The sequence below is a fragment of the Ylistrum balloti genome, unplaced genomic scaffold (genome assembly GCF_031769215.1).
Source record: "Ylistrum balloti isolate Yb309-2 unplaced genomic scaffold, AGI_CSIRO_Ybal_v1 Utg371392, whole genome shotgun sequence".
NCBI classification, from domain to species: Eukaryota; Metazoa; Mollusca; class Bivalvia; order Pectinida; family Pectinidae; genus Ylistrum; species Ylistrum balloti.
The window spans coordinates 489560-504978 of NW_026782733.1; the positions used below are offsets into that span (position 1 = coordinate 489560).

General features: G+C 34.0%; 1 protein-coding gene and 1 long non-coding RNA gene across 2 annotated transcripts in view; both read right to left on the reverse strand.

Annotated features, from left to right (window-relative positions):
• Positions 1–15419, reverse strand: part of LOC132562314 (uncharacterized) — a 491282-nt gene that overhangs the window by 166076 nt on the left and 309787 nt on the right. The window lies entirely within an intron of this gene.
• LOC132562307 (uncharacterized) lies at positions 812–12896 on the reverse strand. The gene is made up of 13 exons (XM_060227049.1): positions 12881–12896; positions 11876–11982; positions 11046–11155; positions 10206–10261; positions 9770–9919; positions 8932–9087; positions 7978–8093; positions 7161–7261; positions 4439–4547; positions 3667–3807; positions 3250–3392; positions 2222–2336; positions 812–952 (listed from the first exon to the last, which is right to left on the reverse strand). Exons 1-13 carry the CDS (start codon positions 12894–12896, stop codon positions 812–814), a joined length of 1461 nt encoding a protein of 486 aa, XP_060083032.1.

The window sequence follows — 15419 nt, forward strand, 5'->3', positions numbered from 1 at the left end:
AATTTCATAATGGCCACTTGGCACATTATAGAGGGGGTTAGCGCCAGGTAGCCCTCTACCCTCCTCATCTCAGCTTGTCATATAATTGACTGCAGCATACTTATTTTAAATGATCATTTGGCTCTGCTGTATCTAGTTCTAAATTGATGAGGGAAAATTGCGTTAACCTTTGTGTATTTAATCGATCTTAAAATAAAAATGTTATTCCAATATAATTTAATCTGTAGATATTGAAAAACGCACGGAATGCTGAAATAAGTTTACATCCTCTGTATATAGGATCTCTGCTTTATATACTTATTTATGTTAAATAACCTCATGTCGGTTTGAGAGTTGTTGAAGCAGTTAGATCAATGGAAAGCGAAAGATAAAATAGTTATGATTTGACATTTTCTACAAACCTCAACGTTTTGTCATCACCTCTACAGATACAGCATAGTGCAGGAGCATAGGCAAACAGCACAGAACTTGAAACATTTCAGGAAATCTGAATGCATTCTTACAAAATTTGAATAAAATATTCCATGTTACCCTTTCTTCTTCACGCGTACATAGCAATATTAATGTTCTCGAAATTCACATACGAAATCCAGCATTTTTGTTCGTTATAGGATCAAAGTTAGCAATATTTTGCTGGTTCATAAAGTATCGGCGATATCATGTGACATGTTTGATTCGTTAATATCGAAAATCATAAACTTGGTTGTTTTGTATCATAAATTCACTCTATTGTCTAAGTTTCCTGAATTATATTGGTGGTATTTCTGCTGTTAATTAATGTTACTGCAGTGTTTTCCGTATTGTAGCTTTATCATTCTGGTTCCACATGAGTTCCCTCACCAGTGTCGTTACTTTTGTAACGTTCGCGAACCTTGTCGTCACTAACAAGTTGTGTTGAATCTGAGATTTCAAAAGGTTTGTTCTTCATAAAACGTTTGTTGACACCATCACCCTACAAAGTAAACACAAAGAGGCAGGAAACTGTGTTATTTCATATCAAAACAAAAACTGATGTTTACATCAGTTAATGTATATAACAATAATAAAGCGCTTTCTTCCATAAATGGTTAAATCTTTCACAATGAAGACCAGTTGTAGTCATTTATTAAACAATACCATATGCTGAATGAATTGTATATGATAAAATATTTGTATCAGTATAGAAAGCGTAAATTTCGTTTGTTGGCCGTAAATGCTCTTCTCCCATGACAGGTTTATCACTAAATGAACACGAGTTATCTCCCTTTTACTGATAATTGTAATACATCATTGCTAAGCCTCAAGGTAATTGAAATCCTCCCTCACCTGCCAACTACCATATACACATACACACACACATATTTTCGTTATTTTCTGCGCTTATTTTGTTTGATATTTTATTTTCCTCTAAATTACTGCTCTTTCCTATATCCCCTTTAGCAGCGCCTAATTTTTGGCCTTAAGTTGAGCGTTAGCAACTTTGAGGAAGGCTTTGGATTCAATCCCATGGCAGAGACAACTAGTCTCAGCTTAATGCCAACATTACGGTCGAGTGACGACACAGTTCTCCCGTTGGCAGTGTAATGTGACATGATGAGATGCCCTGTTTGAGACCTTCGACAGCATACATCAGGAATGTATCACTATAAATTGTGCTTTAATTCCCAATAATCACATGGAGACTTATACGAATATGTTTCTGACTCTCAAAAACACGTGCAGTCAATACGTACGCATGTAACCAGTCCTTAAATGGCCATAGGACATAAACCAATATAAACCATTAAACAATTACCTCACAAGGTATGAAAAAGACAAAACGCTATACAATGTTAGTAAAGATGGGTTATATTCTGAATTACCGATCACCGCTTCAACTGGTGTGGTCCCTGATCGGATATATGTTTTACTTATTCGTCAACCTGTACTACAATTTTGTAACAAATGAGCTAAACCGTCTTGTATTGCTTATTGGGTGGACGGTTCGAGCATGGTGCGATTTTATAATACTGCAGCACATGAATACTTTAATATCCATGAGTGGTACCGAAAACACCATTATATCAGGATTTCTTACATTTAATGTATTTTCAATGGTTGATAGTATGAATATTCTCACACAGGTTTTAACAAAAATAAAAAAACAAAACAAAACAAAAAATAAACCATTCGGAACTTGTAGAAATGGGTTTCTTGATATGTTGCATTAATTGTAAATTCATGTAAAATCAAAAACTCTTACGTTGCGAATGTCCAGTATGTTGAGCAATACCCCACATGACACCGACATGAACGTTACAGCTGCCATCAGCAACAGCGCATTCTGGTACGCGCAAATCTGTTCTTGATGACTTCGGCTTTGCAAAAAAAAGTCATTACACAAAACAATGACATTCAAGGCACTCACTGCTGCAACGTTTGAATAATTCATGCAATGTATATAATATCTAAATGTCAAAAAGTCGCTTCAGGACTTGACTGAAATATTTGCTTGCAGTACAATGTGCATGTACAAATGTGTAGAACATTTGTAAATCGATGTAGCGATATGTAAAGCTATAAAGAGTATATATACATACAAATCTCATATCGTACTTGGTTTTTGTGTTGGATTAAGGCTTTCAATTTCCAAACTATTATAAGAAGGTATTTTTATGAAATAACATCCAACAAATTTCCGACTTTTCCTAAAATCTTTATTATCTCAATGATATCATAGGCGATCAGTCAGACTGCAGGATGAGTTAGTTGCTTAATGAACTAAATATGTTCAAAATGTATTTCTCATTTTCATTTTTGACCTTCGGGATAAACGATTGATTACATCTAAACGTCTAAACAAGAAATTGTTTTTAAAAACTTCAACTTTGAAATCATTTGTTTCTGACCCCTTGTGTTTGGAACAGAATATTCACAATATTGTCCGACCGTTGAATGTCACTACAAACTGCTATCCACTTTTGCTTAGTACTTTTTGAGAATAAGTCGGAAAGTGTTGAGTATTTAAGTACGGAAAATGGCCACAAATTTTTTTTTAAATTAATTAATCAATAAATTATTGTCAATTTTTTTTGTAAATCCCATATGAAACAGACACTTATGTCAGATGTCACATATCTCAAAAAATAGCCAACAGCGTAATATTATACCTAAATATTATCGATTTTCTATTCGCAGTCGTATTAATGAGTGAAATGATGGAAACAAATGAAAATGGTAAGAAATTTTCTCGTTGATGAAAGATACAAATGATGCTCATGAAACACTTACTGATTACGCACATCTTCAACAATGGCGCCAACAGATAAATACATAAGACCTAGGAAAAATCTTGCCATAAACACTGCTATCCCTGCCCCGGTCCCGAACACAGCTGGGGGCAGCATGTCAATGGTCACTTGCCACATAATTATCTGCCAGTAAGAAGGAAATATATTTATAACATAGATTTGTATAGCTAGTCGTACAGCAAAATGAAAAACATTCCTTGTCCTTTCCATATGAAAGTCAATATTGCGGCACACTGTTTTATACTAGTCAAAAACGCTTGTTTAAACATTGATTATAGCCTGCGAGAATGACTAGGCTAATATAACAGATTTTAACATCCTAGTATATAACTATACACAACAATATCCTTCACCCGACAATATAAGAAATCTACACGTAAAACATTAGGAAACTTACCACATCGAATGTATAAACAATGCCGATAGCCACGGTGAGAATGACTGGTGGTATTGATGGACAGTAGGACAGCAATAGATATATTGGTACGCTAAATACTGTGACAAATGTTGCCACCAATCCATTACACTCTATCCTTTTCTATAACAAAACAAAGTTTACATAACATGAAAGCGACGACAGAATTCAGCATATGCTCTCTTTTGATCGCTGACTTTATTCACATGCTTCTTTACAGTCGAACAACAAGGCCTACCTGAAAAAATAGTGTATTGATTTCATCAGAAAATGCTCTTTCTAAGTGAGATTTAATCATCTGACTTCATCATTACTTTTAAAAGAAATAACAAGAAAGACCGGTTATTTTTCCAATTGTCAATAAAGTGGTACGGAGAGAGGTTAAAGGTAAAGCGTCTCATTATCATGTATTTTTGTGGCAGATATGGGACATAAAGTTCGTGAGGATTTTCCTAAATCGCGTTTATTGTTGAATGAACATTAAGACTCAACAACGTGGTTATTAAACACAAATAATGGCGTTAGGGCAAATTGATCACAGCAGTCTTCATAATGACAAGTTTTCTGATGGATAAAGAGAAAAGAAAAAAAACGGACAAGAAAAGAGCCGATAAAATGCGTTTTCTTTCACTGATTCTGCACTTGTCTGACAAGGTAGAACGTTTAACTAGACTCTTAAATCAACTCGTCACTTCTGCATACAATACTTGGTAACTACGTAACGATTAAACGGTAAATTTGTGGATTAACTTACCAGCAATAATGCTATGAAAGGTGCAAGAAACACAGGTACGGCATATGATGTGCCGGTCACATAGGAAGCAATTGCCTTTGTATAGCCATGTCTTAACTGGAGGTAGTGTCTGAAAAATATCAATATCGAAATATCCCGTGGAGCTACCCAAAATTGATACTCTTTACAGGAAAGTGTCAACCCTTGTGAATGAAACATACGAAAATTCACTTTGACGATGTGAAATTAACAACATCTAACTGTTTATTCAACATTGATTTATTGTACAAAGCAGCTAGGTTTATCTGCAAGACTTTGTGAAAATGGACAGATCTGTTGTACAATGCAAATGTTCGTATCACAAATCACGTGTGACGGGCATTTTCTAGTCCTTCTGGACATTTTTAAACACAGGCAACGATTCTGTTATTACCCCACTAAACAACAAAAGAGAGGCATAACATCTAGAACAAGTGTCTTGCTCATAGTATAAGAACAGCAAAACGGTTTATAATCTCGGCTTCCTTAGAAACATAAACTGTAGAAGGAATAGAACTACATTTTGGAATTTCATTTAGTTTTCCAGTCTGATATTCTACCGACAGAGTTATCAAATATTTACTGAATTTATTTTTCATCGTTTGTAATATATCATAGACGTTATTTTTGAATGGTTTTGTAAAATAAAATTTGCATTTGGCAAGTGCAGCGAGAAATAAATTCACCTGATAAATAAAAATGAAGACAGAAATTCATTTGTATTTGTTATTATTATTACAATCTTATCACTACAGTCTTAACTGCCCGTAAACGTATAAAAGGGCATTAGAGCCATCAACTGGTGAAACACACAGCGATCCAAAAAGGAAATAACATCAAACAAACAAAAAGATAAAAGACAAATGATGAAAATCTTAAATGGTTATATTATCACCAAAGAGTAAAATGGTAAGTCATAGTTTATGATACAAACCAACGTTTCAAATAGGTTCTTTAGACTTGTAACGTTACGATAGAAATTTCTCGAGTAGACAGAAGGTCAATGCAGTCCAATAAAAGTGTTTAACGGTGAATGGTACGATTTGCTTTTTCATTGCCTGGTTTTCCAATGTGCCCAGGAACCCAGCAAAAAGCAATACGAAAGTTAAAGGAAAGTTCATGATATAGTAGTAATGCACTACGAATGAAAACATTGAGAATATTGAGGCGTTGTTCGGCATCCATAGGCTTCATCTTGTGAAACCATGGCTGTGGTAACCTTGTCATTATCTTTTGAACCATCAGTATATAAATGCAGAAATGTTTTATATTTTAACTTCAATTTCGAGAAGGATGAACGATAGGTGCAACTATCAGTGACACATGAATAGTTTTACATTGAACATGTTGTAGCCGACATCGGAAAGAGGCAGGACAGAATCTACTGCAGGAATTAAGTGATATTAGGTAAATAAGATAACTTCTTAAATGATTTTTGACTAATAATATTATGATACATTCAAAAGTACTTTATTACTTTATTGAATTTAGGATTAGTTCATCTCCCCACATTTCGATCAATATTGATATTCCTCATTCGCATCCTGTAACATTTTAGGCCCTTACTGACGAACTCTAGAAGGACGATGATCCAGTGTAATGTAGCTAACCCTTAACTTGTATTAAAAGTTGCTACTCTCTTGTGAATCTTTGTACAATCTTACCGTTGTTTATCTCTATATCCGGTTATACTATTCGTCGCGTTAATTCAGTGACAACAGCAGCCGTAACACGGAACATGGAATCATAACGAACAAGAATGAATTGTAAACTGATAAGTATAAAGAACTTCTAGTAATATTGTAATGGGACGGCAATGGCGGGTCAATCTATATGCAGTTGTGATAAAATTTTTAAATTCATGAAAATTACGAAATTTATGGAAATATTGGGCTACTCCACTTCCCCATCTTGATTTTCACTTTTACTTTCGACTACTTTTGAATTTCCTCTCGGTTGACGAAAATAATTTTAAATTTAGGTCCTTAGCAAAACTGACGAGTCCTAGCAAGACGTAACAACGGCAAGGTATGGTTTTTAAATTTGTGTTTAAAGGTGTCATTCACTTTTGTTTCTTTTGTACAAGCTTTTAACACCTCAGTCTGACCCCTATGAAAGCCTTAATGCTGCCGAGTATTGGCATAATGAAGATTTTGAAATTACATGCAAAAATTGAAAATTAAAGATTAATTAATTTTTACAACAATTAACATAAGGTTGATATTCAGGATTCCGATAATTAGTCTGAAAACGTGTATTGTTTATTACACGAATTAATGTGTGGGATGGAGAATAGAAACCATTAAAGAGGCCCGACTGCTGTCAATTAATATTTTGTCTATGTGACCTTCGAATTTTAGCCAGGCTTCAACGAAAATAATTGTTTTATTGCGTATTACCATCGTAAGTCATTAGGACGAGATGCTACTTGCAATATCTTTTAAGGCCTGTTGAGTTGATGCTTTGAGCATTTGATGCGTGTTTTTCTTCATTAAAGGCGTTGTCTCAATACATATAGGACATGTAGGGCTCGAAAATGCTGAACAGCTGAAAAGGTACTGTAAGGTTAGCTCAATTGTACTTGTAACATTGGCACGTACTGCAAAATATCGATACGAGTGAAATGTTTTTTAAAAAATATATTTTATAAAATAGATTGAGGAATAAGCCAATAAGCCTGCTCTATTTATATATATATACTTACGATCCATTTGCAACGAACGAGCCAAATGAACAGGCGTTTAATGAAATCATAGACACGTGGATCCAGAAAGTCTTCGGAATGTTTGTGACGTCAGCCAGTTTCTGAGAAAACGTAATCCAAAATTTGTTATGTATAATGCAAGGTTTTATCGTGAAACTGTCAAAAGTGTGATCGATGAGATTGAGACATTTAAAGAGTGAAGTATGACTTGAATCTTCGAAACATTTTGTGCATTTCAAAATTGCAGGAATGATGAAAATATTTGTGAATGTATTTAGAGGTATTGAGGGCAATGTACAGTTGTATATTTCGTTTGAATTTCTCGATGAAATTTATTATAGGAAATGCAAAAGTAAAAGCGTCAAAAATAAATAGGTGACTGAACATGGGATCGTGAAGTTTTTGGGAATGGTGCAGAATAAACGCATGTGCTTTACATTCCTTTGAAAGAATTCAATCAAAATTCTGAAATTTATTGATTTAGAGGTTAATGCACTTCCTCATCTAATTCAAAATCTGTATTGGAATGCGTTATTCTTTTGTACACACTCCACAAACCACGACATTATATGTTTGCGTAGTATAGAAAGGAAGCATAAGGACGTGTTAGTTCATTGTAATGTCCGGATTATGACGATTTTGTGTGATGGTACTCTAAAAGTTCAAACATGGTCAGTAGCTTCAAAAATAAACCAAAAACCGTTTTTGAGATTGACTCCAATTAATGTATAAATTATGCATTTTTATCATAATTTTGTGATAGCGATTTAAAACTCTATATCATCTTCTAAGTAATTTGTTATTCCTGTTAACTTACAAAAGGCTTGCTAGCCATCCGATTTTGAGACAGGACATCCAGTTTTTTAGTCCCATAAAAATCCAAAAATGCCATAACAAATGCAATTAGGATACCGAATGAACACATAATTGTCCCTGCAATAGAAATGGTAATGACATCATCAAAAGTTTACTAAGATGAATTTGAGATGGCTCATAACCTATACACTCTGTGAATATTAACTATGTGATAGGCTGCGCGGTGTATCGATCTCTTAAAGGAGATTAGATTATTATTGGATAAGTGTACCAGCCAGTTTACATAGAACATTGACAAAGAATATTAAAATGTTTTTAATATAAAACTGCCCAATACATACTCTTGACGCTACACTCAGTTTCGGTCTTTGGGCATCAAATCCAGTGTCAATATATTACTGCTAAGATTGTAATGGGTATGACATTTCAGTGATAGCACTATGATAATTATTGATCGAATGTAAAACAATACAAAGCAAAACCAACCCTTTGATGTGATCCGGCTTTTGCAAGAGGTGAAACAAAAACCAATTGAACATTGAATATAGATTTTGCGAAATAGATATATGGTAACCAACAACAAAAACCCAATAATGAGTACTACATTGTTCTTATTCTATATTTATGTACTAAGCCAGCGTCATTTGTTTGAATAGTAGCAGTATGCGCTTTGTTTACTTTCAATTTATGTAAGAAAGTCGTGTAGGTTATTTACTAAATGTGTTATAGTACACAATGACACTGATTAGCTGGCGATTTAAAAATTGAAAAAAATTGAAAAAAAAAATCTGAAATCACACATAATTAAAATTATAACCTCAAGAACACTCCAGTAGTATTTATATAAAAAATGTTGGCGTTGATAAAATGTTCAAAAGTATAAAAGGGAACACATTTCTAAATAAGTCACAAAACATGCATTTCTTGTGTTTCACTGTCTTTGTACAACACTCACCAAACCAGACTGACCAGGTGAACCCGAATTTTGCGGCCAGGTTAGCAGTCGTGATGAAGTTCAGCAGTGTTCCACCCCTACGTGTTGATGTGATCAAACTGACCGCCAAGAAGGAATCTCCGGCAAACCAATGGGCTATAACTCGATCTTGCACAACTTCAGAGTAAAATTATTTATAAATAGGTACACATCATATCAATCAGAAAGGGATCCAACGTTTAATATGATATATATATTAGCTTATTGCAAAACAAAATGTGGTATGTTCGAACAAAGTTGAAGATGATTTCCTTGTTATGCCTTTTACAATCTTTCAGTGATGCCTCCCTGCAAATACAGTATAAAAACTTCTCTGATACCCCATTTGTGCCATCGTAAAATCAATCAAGGATCTATCTTTCTTTATCCTCCTCATCAAGCTTTCCCTGTCGAATACGTTTTGGCAATACGTCGCTTTTGGCATAAGATCTTGAGCTTGCGTGCGAGAGATCATGTTTCTGCTTTGTGATAAAACCGGTATATGGTTTCCCTTCTCTACAACTGCTAATGCCTAGGACACTTATATAGTGTCATTTCAGTTATCAGTATGAATTGACCGGATCAATGATGTATATACTATACTACAAGCGTTGTGTATATTTTATTATATTTCAGAACGAACAGTATAAAAGAGTCCTTTGATTGCCCCATCATCTACTGGTATCAAATCTTTATGACCCATGTTAATTCGAGGTCGCTAAATAAAAACCTTATGCCAGCGCGCTTCTAACAAACTTACATTTATAGGCACCAGTTGCGCATTTGTTTATTTTGACCCTTGTAACTTAATACAACTTACTTCTCATAGGTCCATTTCCAAACCCAAGTAGCATTCTTCCTATTACCATTACTGGGAACATTGCTGAGGTGTGCCGCAGAAGACTAGACCCAGCAATAGCAAATAGGTTAGCTCCGAGTGATGTCAAAAACATTATTGATACAGCAGATACTATCAAAACAGAATGAAAATAATACATATGCATAAAGAATCACCTTAACTTGCATTTGGTAATGATTTTGGAATTATTGATATCAAAATCAATGACATTTTTGTGCACTCAATGTTCGCAGTTTGCATCGGTATACATGAAAGATAGTTGAGTATTTAAATCTAAGTAAGTGACAATTTATTTAACTTGTTAATTTTCAGAACTACAACGAAAGGAATTAGAAATGAATTTTTAGGCAGTGTGTGTTGACTAAATGGAAATAAGATTAACAATATTTGTAAATACCTCTGTTTCCTAATCTGTCTATAACGTATCCTGAAAGGGGAGATGCTATGGAAGATCTGAAAACGGTGGAGTGTTAACATTCATTTCAATTATGGAGTACGTGGATAGGTCTTCATTTTCTGAACATTCTTTTCATCAGTCATTTAAATTAATGTTTTCATGCAAAATTCATATCTACACATCAATAGCATACTTTTCCAAACATTGAACCAAAATGTTGCAGTAGTTATATATGATAAGTATTTGAGTCAAAGCAATTTTATTTTTTCATTATTATATGAGAGTCATACATAAGAAAAAAGGGCGTTTAACAATCCGATCCAGTAAAACGATCACATGATCTGTTGAACTACTGTATATGTCATTTATATGATTTGCTTTCTTACCTGAACAAAACAAGCCAAGATCATAGGGGTTTGGCAACAATTTTTGTGTATATAAACGGCCAAGTTACGAAATATAAAACCAGCATTATGACTCTCACGTTGTGGAGTAACGCGTTCGTGAATGTAACAAGATTTCTTTGAAGAAAAATAATTCTTTCATTTTCCTTGAATTACATAATTATGTTTATCTCGAAAAGAACAACAAGCACTGTGGTGACGATTCACACAAAGCCGTACTACAACGGTGACTTTGAAATCAGAACAGATTAGAATTAGTATCAATTAAGACAGAATTCCCCAACTTCAGATTTCGTTCACTACTTTTTTAAACCCACACACCATTTATATGAATATATGTGCCAATGTTTTCAAATATATTTCGTCCCAGCAAAGTTTGAAAAAAGATTAAACGGAAAGGTTTCAAAAGTTGCTGAGGTTTTGTTGATATACATACGTCCAGAAGAGAAAAGTGAAAAGTAAGTTGTAGCGACTCGACCCAAGGCCAAGACATGTTTCACAACATGCAGCGGATATTATGCTTTCGTTGACCTGGCAATGCATTTCCTGAAATCATAATTTCCATTTAATAATATCTTATGTAAATACTGCTTTAAAATGGATAGTTTTATTAATTCATTTGTTGTTTTCACAATTCAATTCATTTACAATTTCGCAAAACTAAGGAACCACAATATGACACAATGCTTTTACGATATAAAAAGAGTTCTATGTCTATCCATCCTTACTGAGAAGAATAATCATGGAATTGCAAACAGGCAAACACTTCACGAAAGACACTATTTATTGGAATACTCAACCTCTGTAAATCCTGAATAAGAATGGTTGACCTTCATATCGTCTATAATTTTAATTTCTGTTTCAGATATCAGTACTTTATAACATGAAGATTCAGAACATTTTTTTTCATCTCACTTCATATTCCTGAAAGGACATTTCTAATTGGTGTACATGGCGTATGATGTATATCAGATAGCTAAGTAACGATACACAGTTCCAGTACTTCTGACGTGGGCAATATTTGCTAATCGATCTTTGGTCGCTTTACCAATAACTAGTATTACGATTATTAACAAATATACTGCATATGTGATTTGCACATGCGTAAGGAAATGGTATAGTGTTTCTGTTCAACTTTTTATTATCTTTTTCTACTGTTTACCGCCATCGAAAGTATTTATATAATCTTACCTCTTTTAATCCTTTTAACTTATCAATATTTGTCAATAACATTTGTTGAAGTGAAAAAATAAAATCGGTACTTACATAGCCAGACACAAAATCCACTTGTAAGGAGCTCGGCAGGTCAATAAAGTAATACACCCCGAACACGACAATACAGTCACAGAATAAAATGGCATAACGCCATTTCCCTGCAGGATTTAATTCAAATTTTTAAAAATCATACATTCAACTAAGTCAAAATTTGATCGGTTAATCATTAAATACAGTTTATATAGACCTTCATATCATGTTATGATTCCTGTCCCAACACCGTCACTTTCAAATGACACGTGTATAGACATTAATTCATCCTCCTTCATGCGGGGCACTGAATAGTATAGACGAGATATGATATATGTAAACCAGATGTTCTGGAAGGATATGCGTTTTCTGCTTCGTTGGCGATACAACCATTGTAAATCTAAGTAAGTAATGGCACGTTCTCGAATGAAACCAAGGTTAACATCATAGAAAAAAATCTATATTTGTAACTTTATATCGCATAAGAGGTGAGATGGCACTTGAGGCTGCCAAAAATGGCGTATGCATTTTACCGGCGTTTACCTCTTTAATCATGATATTTGTTAATCTGGATCTCAAAATTGTTGTCGTAGATATAACAAATAAACTAGCTTCGTATTTAACGATAATTAATGTACTTTCAAATAGTGCAACAATGAACTATTCATTATCTTTATCATATTAACAATGAAGACACTTAAAGAAGAAAAAACGAATCAAAGCTAAGACGTAAGAACAGAAAAGTTCCTCATTGATAAAAATGAGGCAGCAAATGTATTAACGCTTCTGCAAAAGCTATTGTGAAGAAGAATTATTATACATTTCGACCGCGGACCTACTATAATACACAAACGATTCTACTAATTGTGCATAATCATGGAAGGAATTTGGCAAATGCAATCATCATAAATAAACGTACAATTTGTTAGCGAAAGATCAAATAACTCAGGCGCATAATAGGTAGCTAAATAATCCATCGTAAACCTTTTCTTTATGCCATCTACTTTGTAAACAAATATTACTTACATTCCTGAGGTTTCATGGTGTAGGACTGGATGAGAAGACTCCAGAACTGGCTGGTATTGATTGATAGTCTATTTCAGCTTTATCCTTTCGTATGCCTGAAAAGAACCGATCCGTTGTAAAGGGAACCCTGGTGGTGTGGTGAAATTTACATTTAATATAGATAAATTTCCGAACATCACTCGAAATATCAAGGTTATATGAAAATTTGTTTTATGATAAATAGTTAATGTTGGGAATATCATATTGAAATTTTGTCACGTATAATGACATTGGCTAGATTGGTCAATGTATTTTTACATCTCGCCGCCAGATGTTACATTCCAATTTGGCTTTAGTAGGATTGATCCGAGATCAAATCGCTGACATACCCAAGATTGACAAAAAAGCCGTATGATATATTTTTGAATCATTGACTGGCTCTACTGTATATAATTATAGAATCGTAAAAAAAGGTCTATTGTAAAATCTTTGAGATTGCCGGTATAAGACACCGTCGGTAGTAATTCACCTCACGTTACCTTGACCTACTTGTTACGCTTTAATTCATTCGAACATTGGAACGGTTCAGAAAATAGGACTTTTTTTCTTAGGTATGAGGATAGTGTACTTTCCCATTTGGAATTTGACATATCTTTTGCCCACTTTCTGTTTTCCTCAATCGCCTCCTAGATTTCAAAATTTAGGCACATAGCTTCAATGACGAGTCTTGAAAGAACGAAAAAGATGTATAATGTATTTTAAGTGATGGTTTGGCTCTACTGCAACGGAATCATAATTTGTATAAATGTGTTACTTTTGTGCAACATTCTTGCATTATTTTGCTCTACTGCACATACGTCAAACCACCACCCAAATTAATGCAAAACCAGTCGACCCCGCACACGTTCCGTTTTGTTTAAATTATTATTTTAACAGGTTATTCAAACAAACAAACAACCATTTAACACATGTAGTTAATTAAAAACACGAAAGCTAAACAGTACCGCAAATTATAAACTTCATTTAGTTTTGATATCGTCTGTCCTAATAGGTTCGTTTGGATACAGTCATCTCTGGTTACCCGTTTTCCAACTACTTCATGTATTACGGTAGAAATTTATCGCTTTGATCGTTTCCGAGAACATACATTGAGGTATGAAAAAAATAAGTTATTTTCTTTACGATTTGGTCATCAGTTTGATTATGAGTTTTTGTTAATTATCATATATCCGCGTGTAGAAAGGCGTGACACAATATTGTATGTTATGAGGTAACAATGTATAGGGACACTTTTATGACATTTGCCATCACAAAAATCAAAATGAAAAAAATCGATATCAAAGTAACAATTAACTTTAGTTATTCAAGAGAGAATGAAAAACATTTTATTTTACACTGCCTGAAGACGAATGTTGCTACCTCACTGAAAAGAATACAGGTGATCCGTCGAATGTCATTAAGAGTTATTTTGGATGGAATGCCTTGAAAGACACAACACGACAGCACCTGTTATCCGTTTCCCAGCTTCCAACGAAGGAAAACCCGCTATGGGTAAGTAGCGTCGAAGCACATGAATTGGATCGTCTTATGAGATTACGAACATGTTTAGACTAAAACTCGATTGTAGACTGAGATATTGCGCCCAAGAAAAAGAACGTAAGGACATTAAAGTTCTGCAATAATAACCTTCCATCATTGATTATTCGAATATTTGTAAACATGTATCCCTGATAGTGTTAAGTAAGCCTTGTTATAAACAACAAACATACTCCTGTCAACAAATAGGTAGTTTTTTTAACTTGTGTCCAATTGTCTGAAAATAACTTTAAAATAAAAAACAAACAAACAACGTTAGTAGTTTTGATGTTTGGAAGATCGCCCGATGTCCCAGCGGCAGATTTCATTATAGACGGACATTGCTGTCTTTGGATCGAACACCGGGCCTTGTCGAAAGCTGTCCATCAGTTGATCAAGTGTCGAAATATCTTATTAAAATGATTCTAAATGAAAGAGTTGTTCAACACTTACAACACCTTCACTACTCCTTTTACTTTACACAAATAATAAATAAAAGGTTAGACATGCTTCTTACCTTCTATTTGGTTGCCTTTCACTTTCCCCATTTAATATCCTTGTTCGTGTGAAGACTGCAAACAATATACTGTAGACACAGTGCGAAAGATTAAAAAAAAGTAAAACCCGATATTGTGCAGATTCGACTGTTTTACATGAATTATACATATGTGTGCTGATATTATCTACAACATTAAAGTTGTAATGACTATTTGACGGAAACTTGCTGGGGTGTTTATTTCGCTTTGTGATGTCCACATGTACCTATTACAGAGACTTTGGAACGTGCGTTAATGGTTGTTCATTTACAATGACAACATGATAATTCTTCTGGATATCTGATCATGAAATATCCTTTAACATCTCAAATAACGTGTTCTATGATATGTATACTACCGAAACATTATGCACTTAAATCACTTCAATGAAATGTTTTAAAAAGGTAAATAGAAATGCAAATGTAATATTTGAAAGATATTTCAGATGT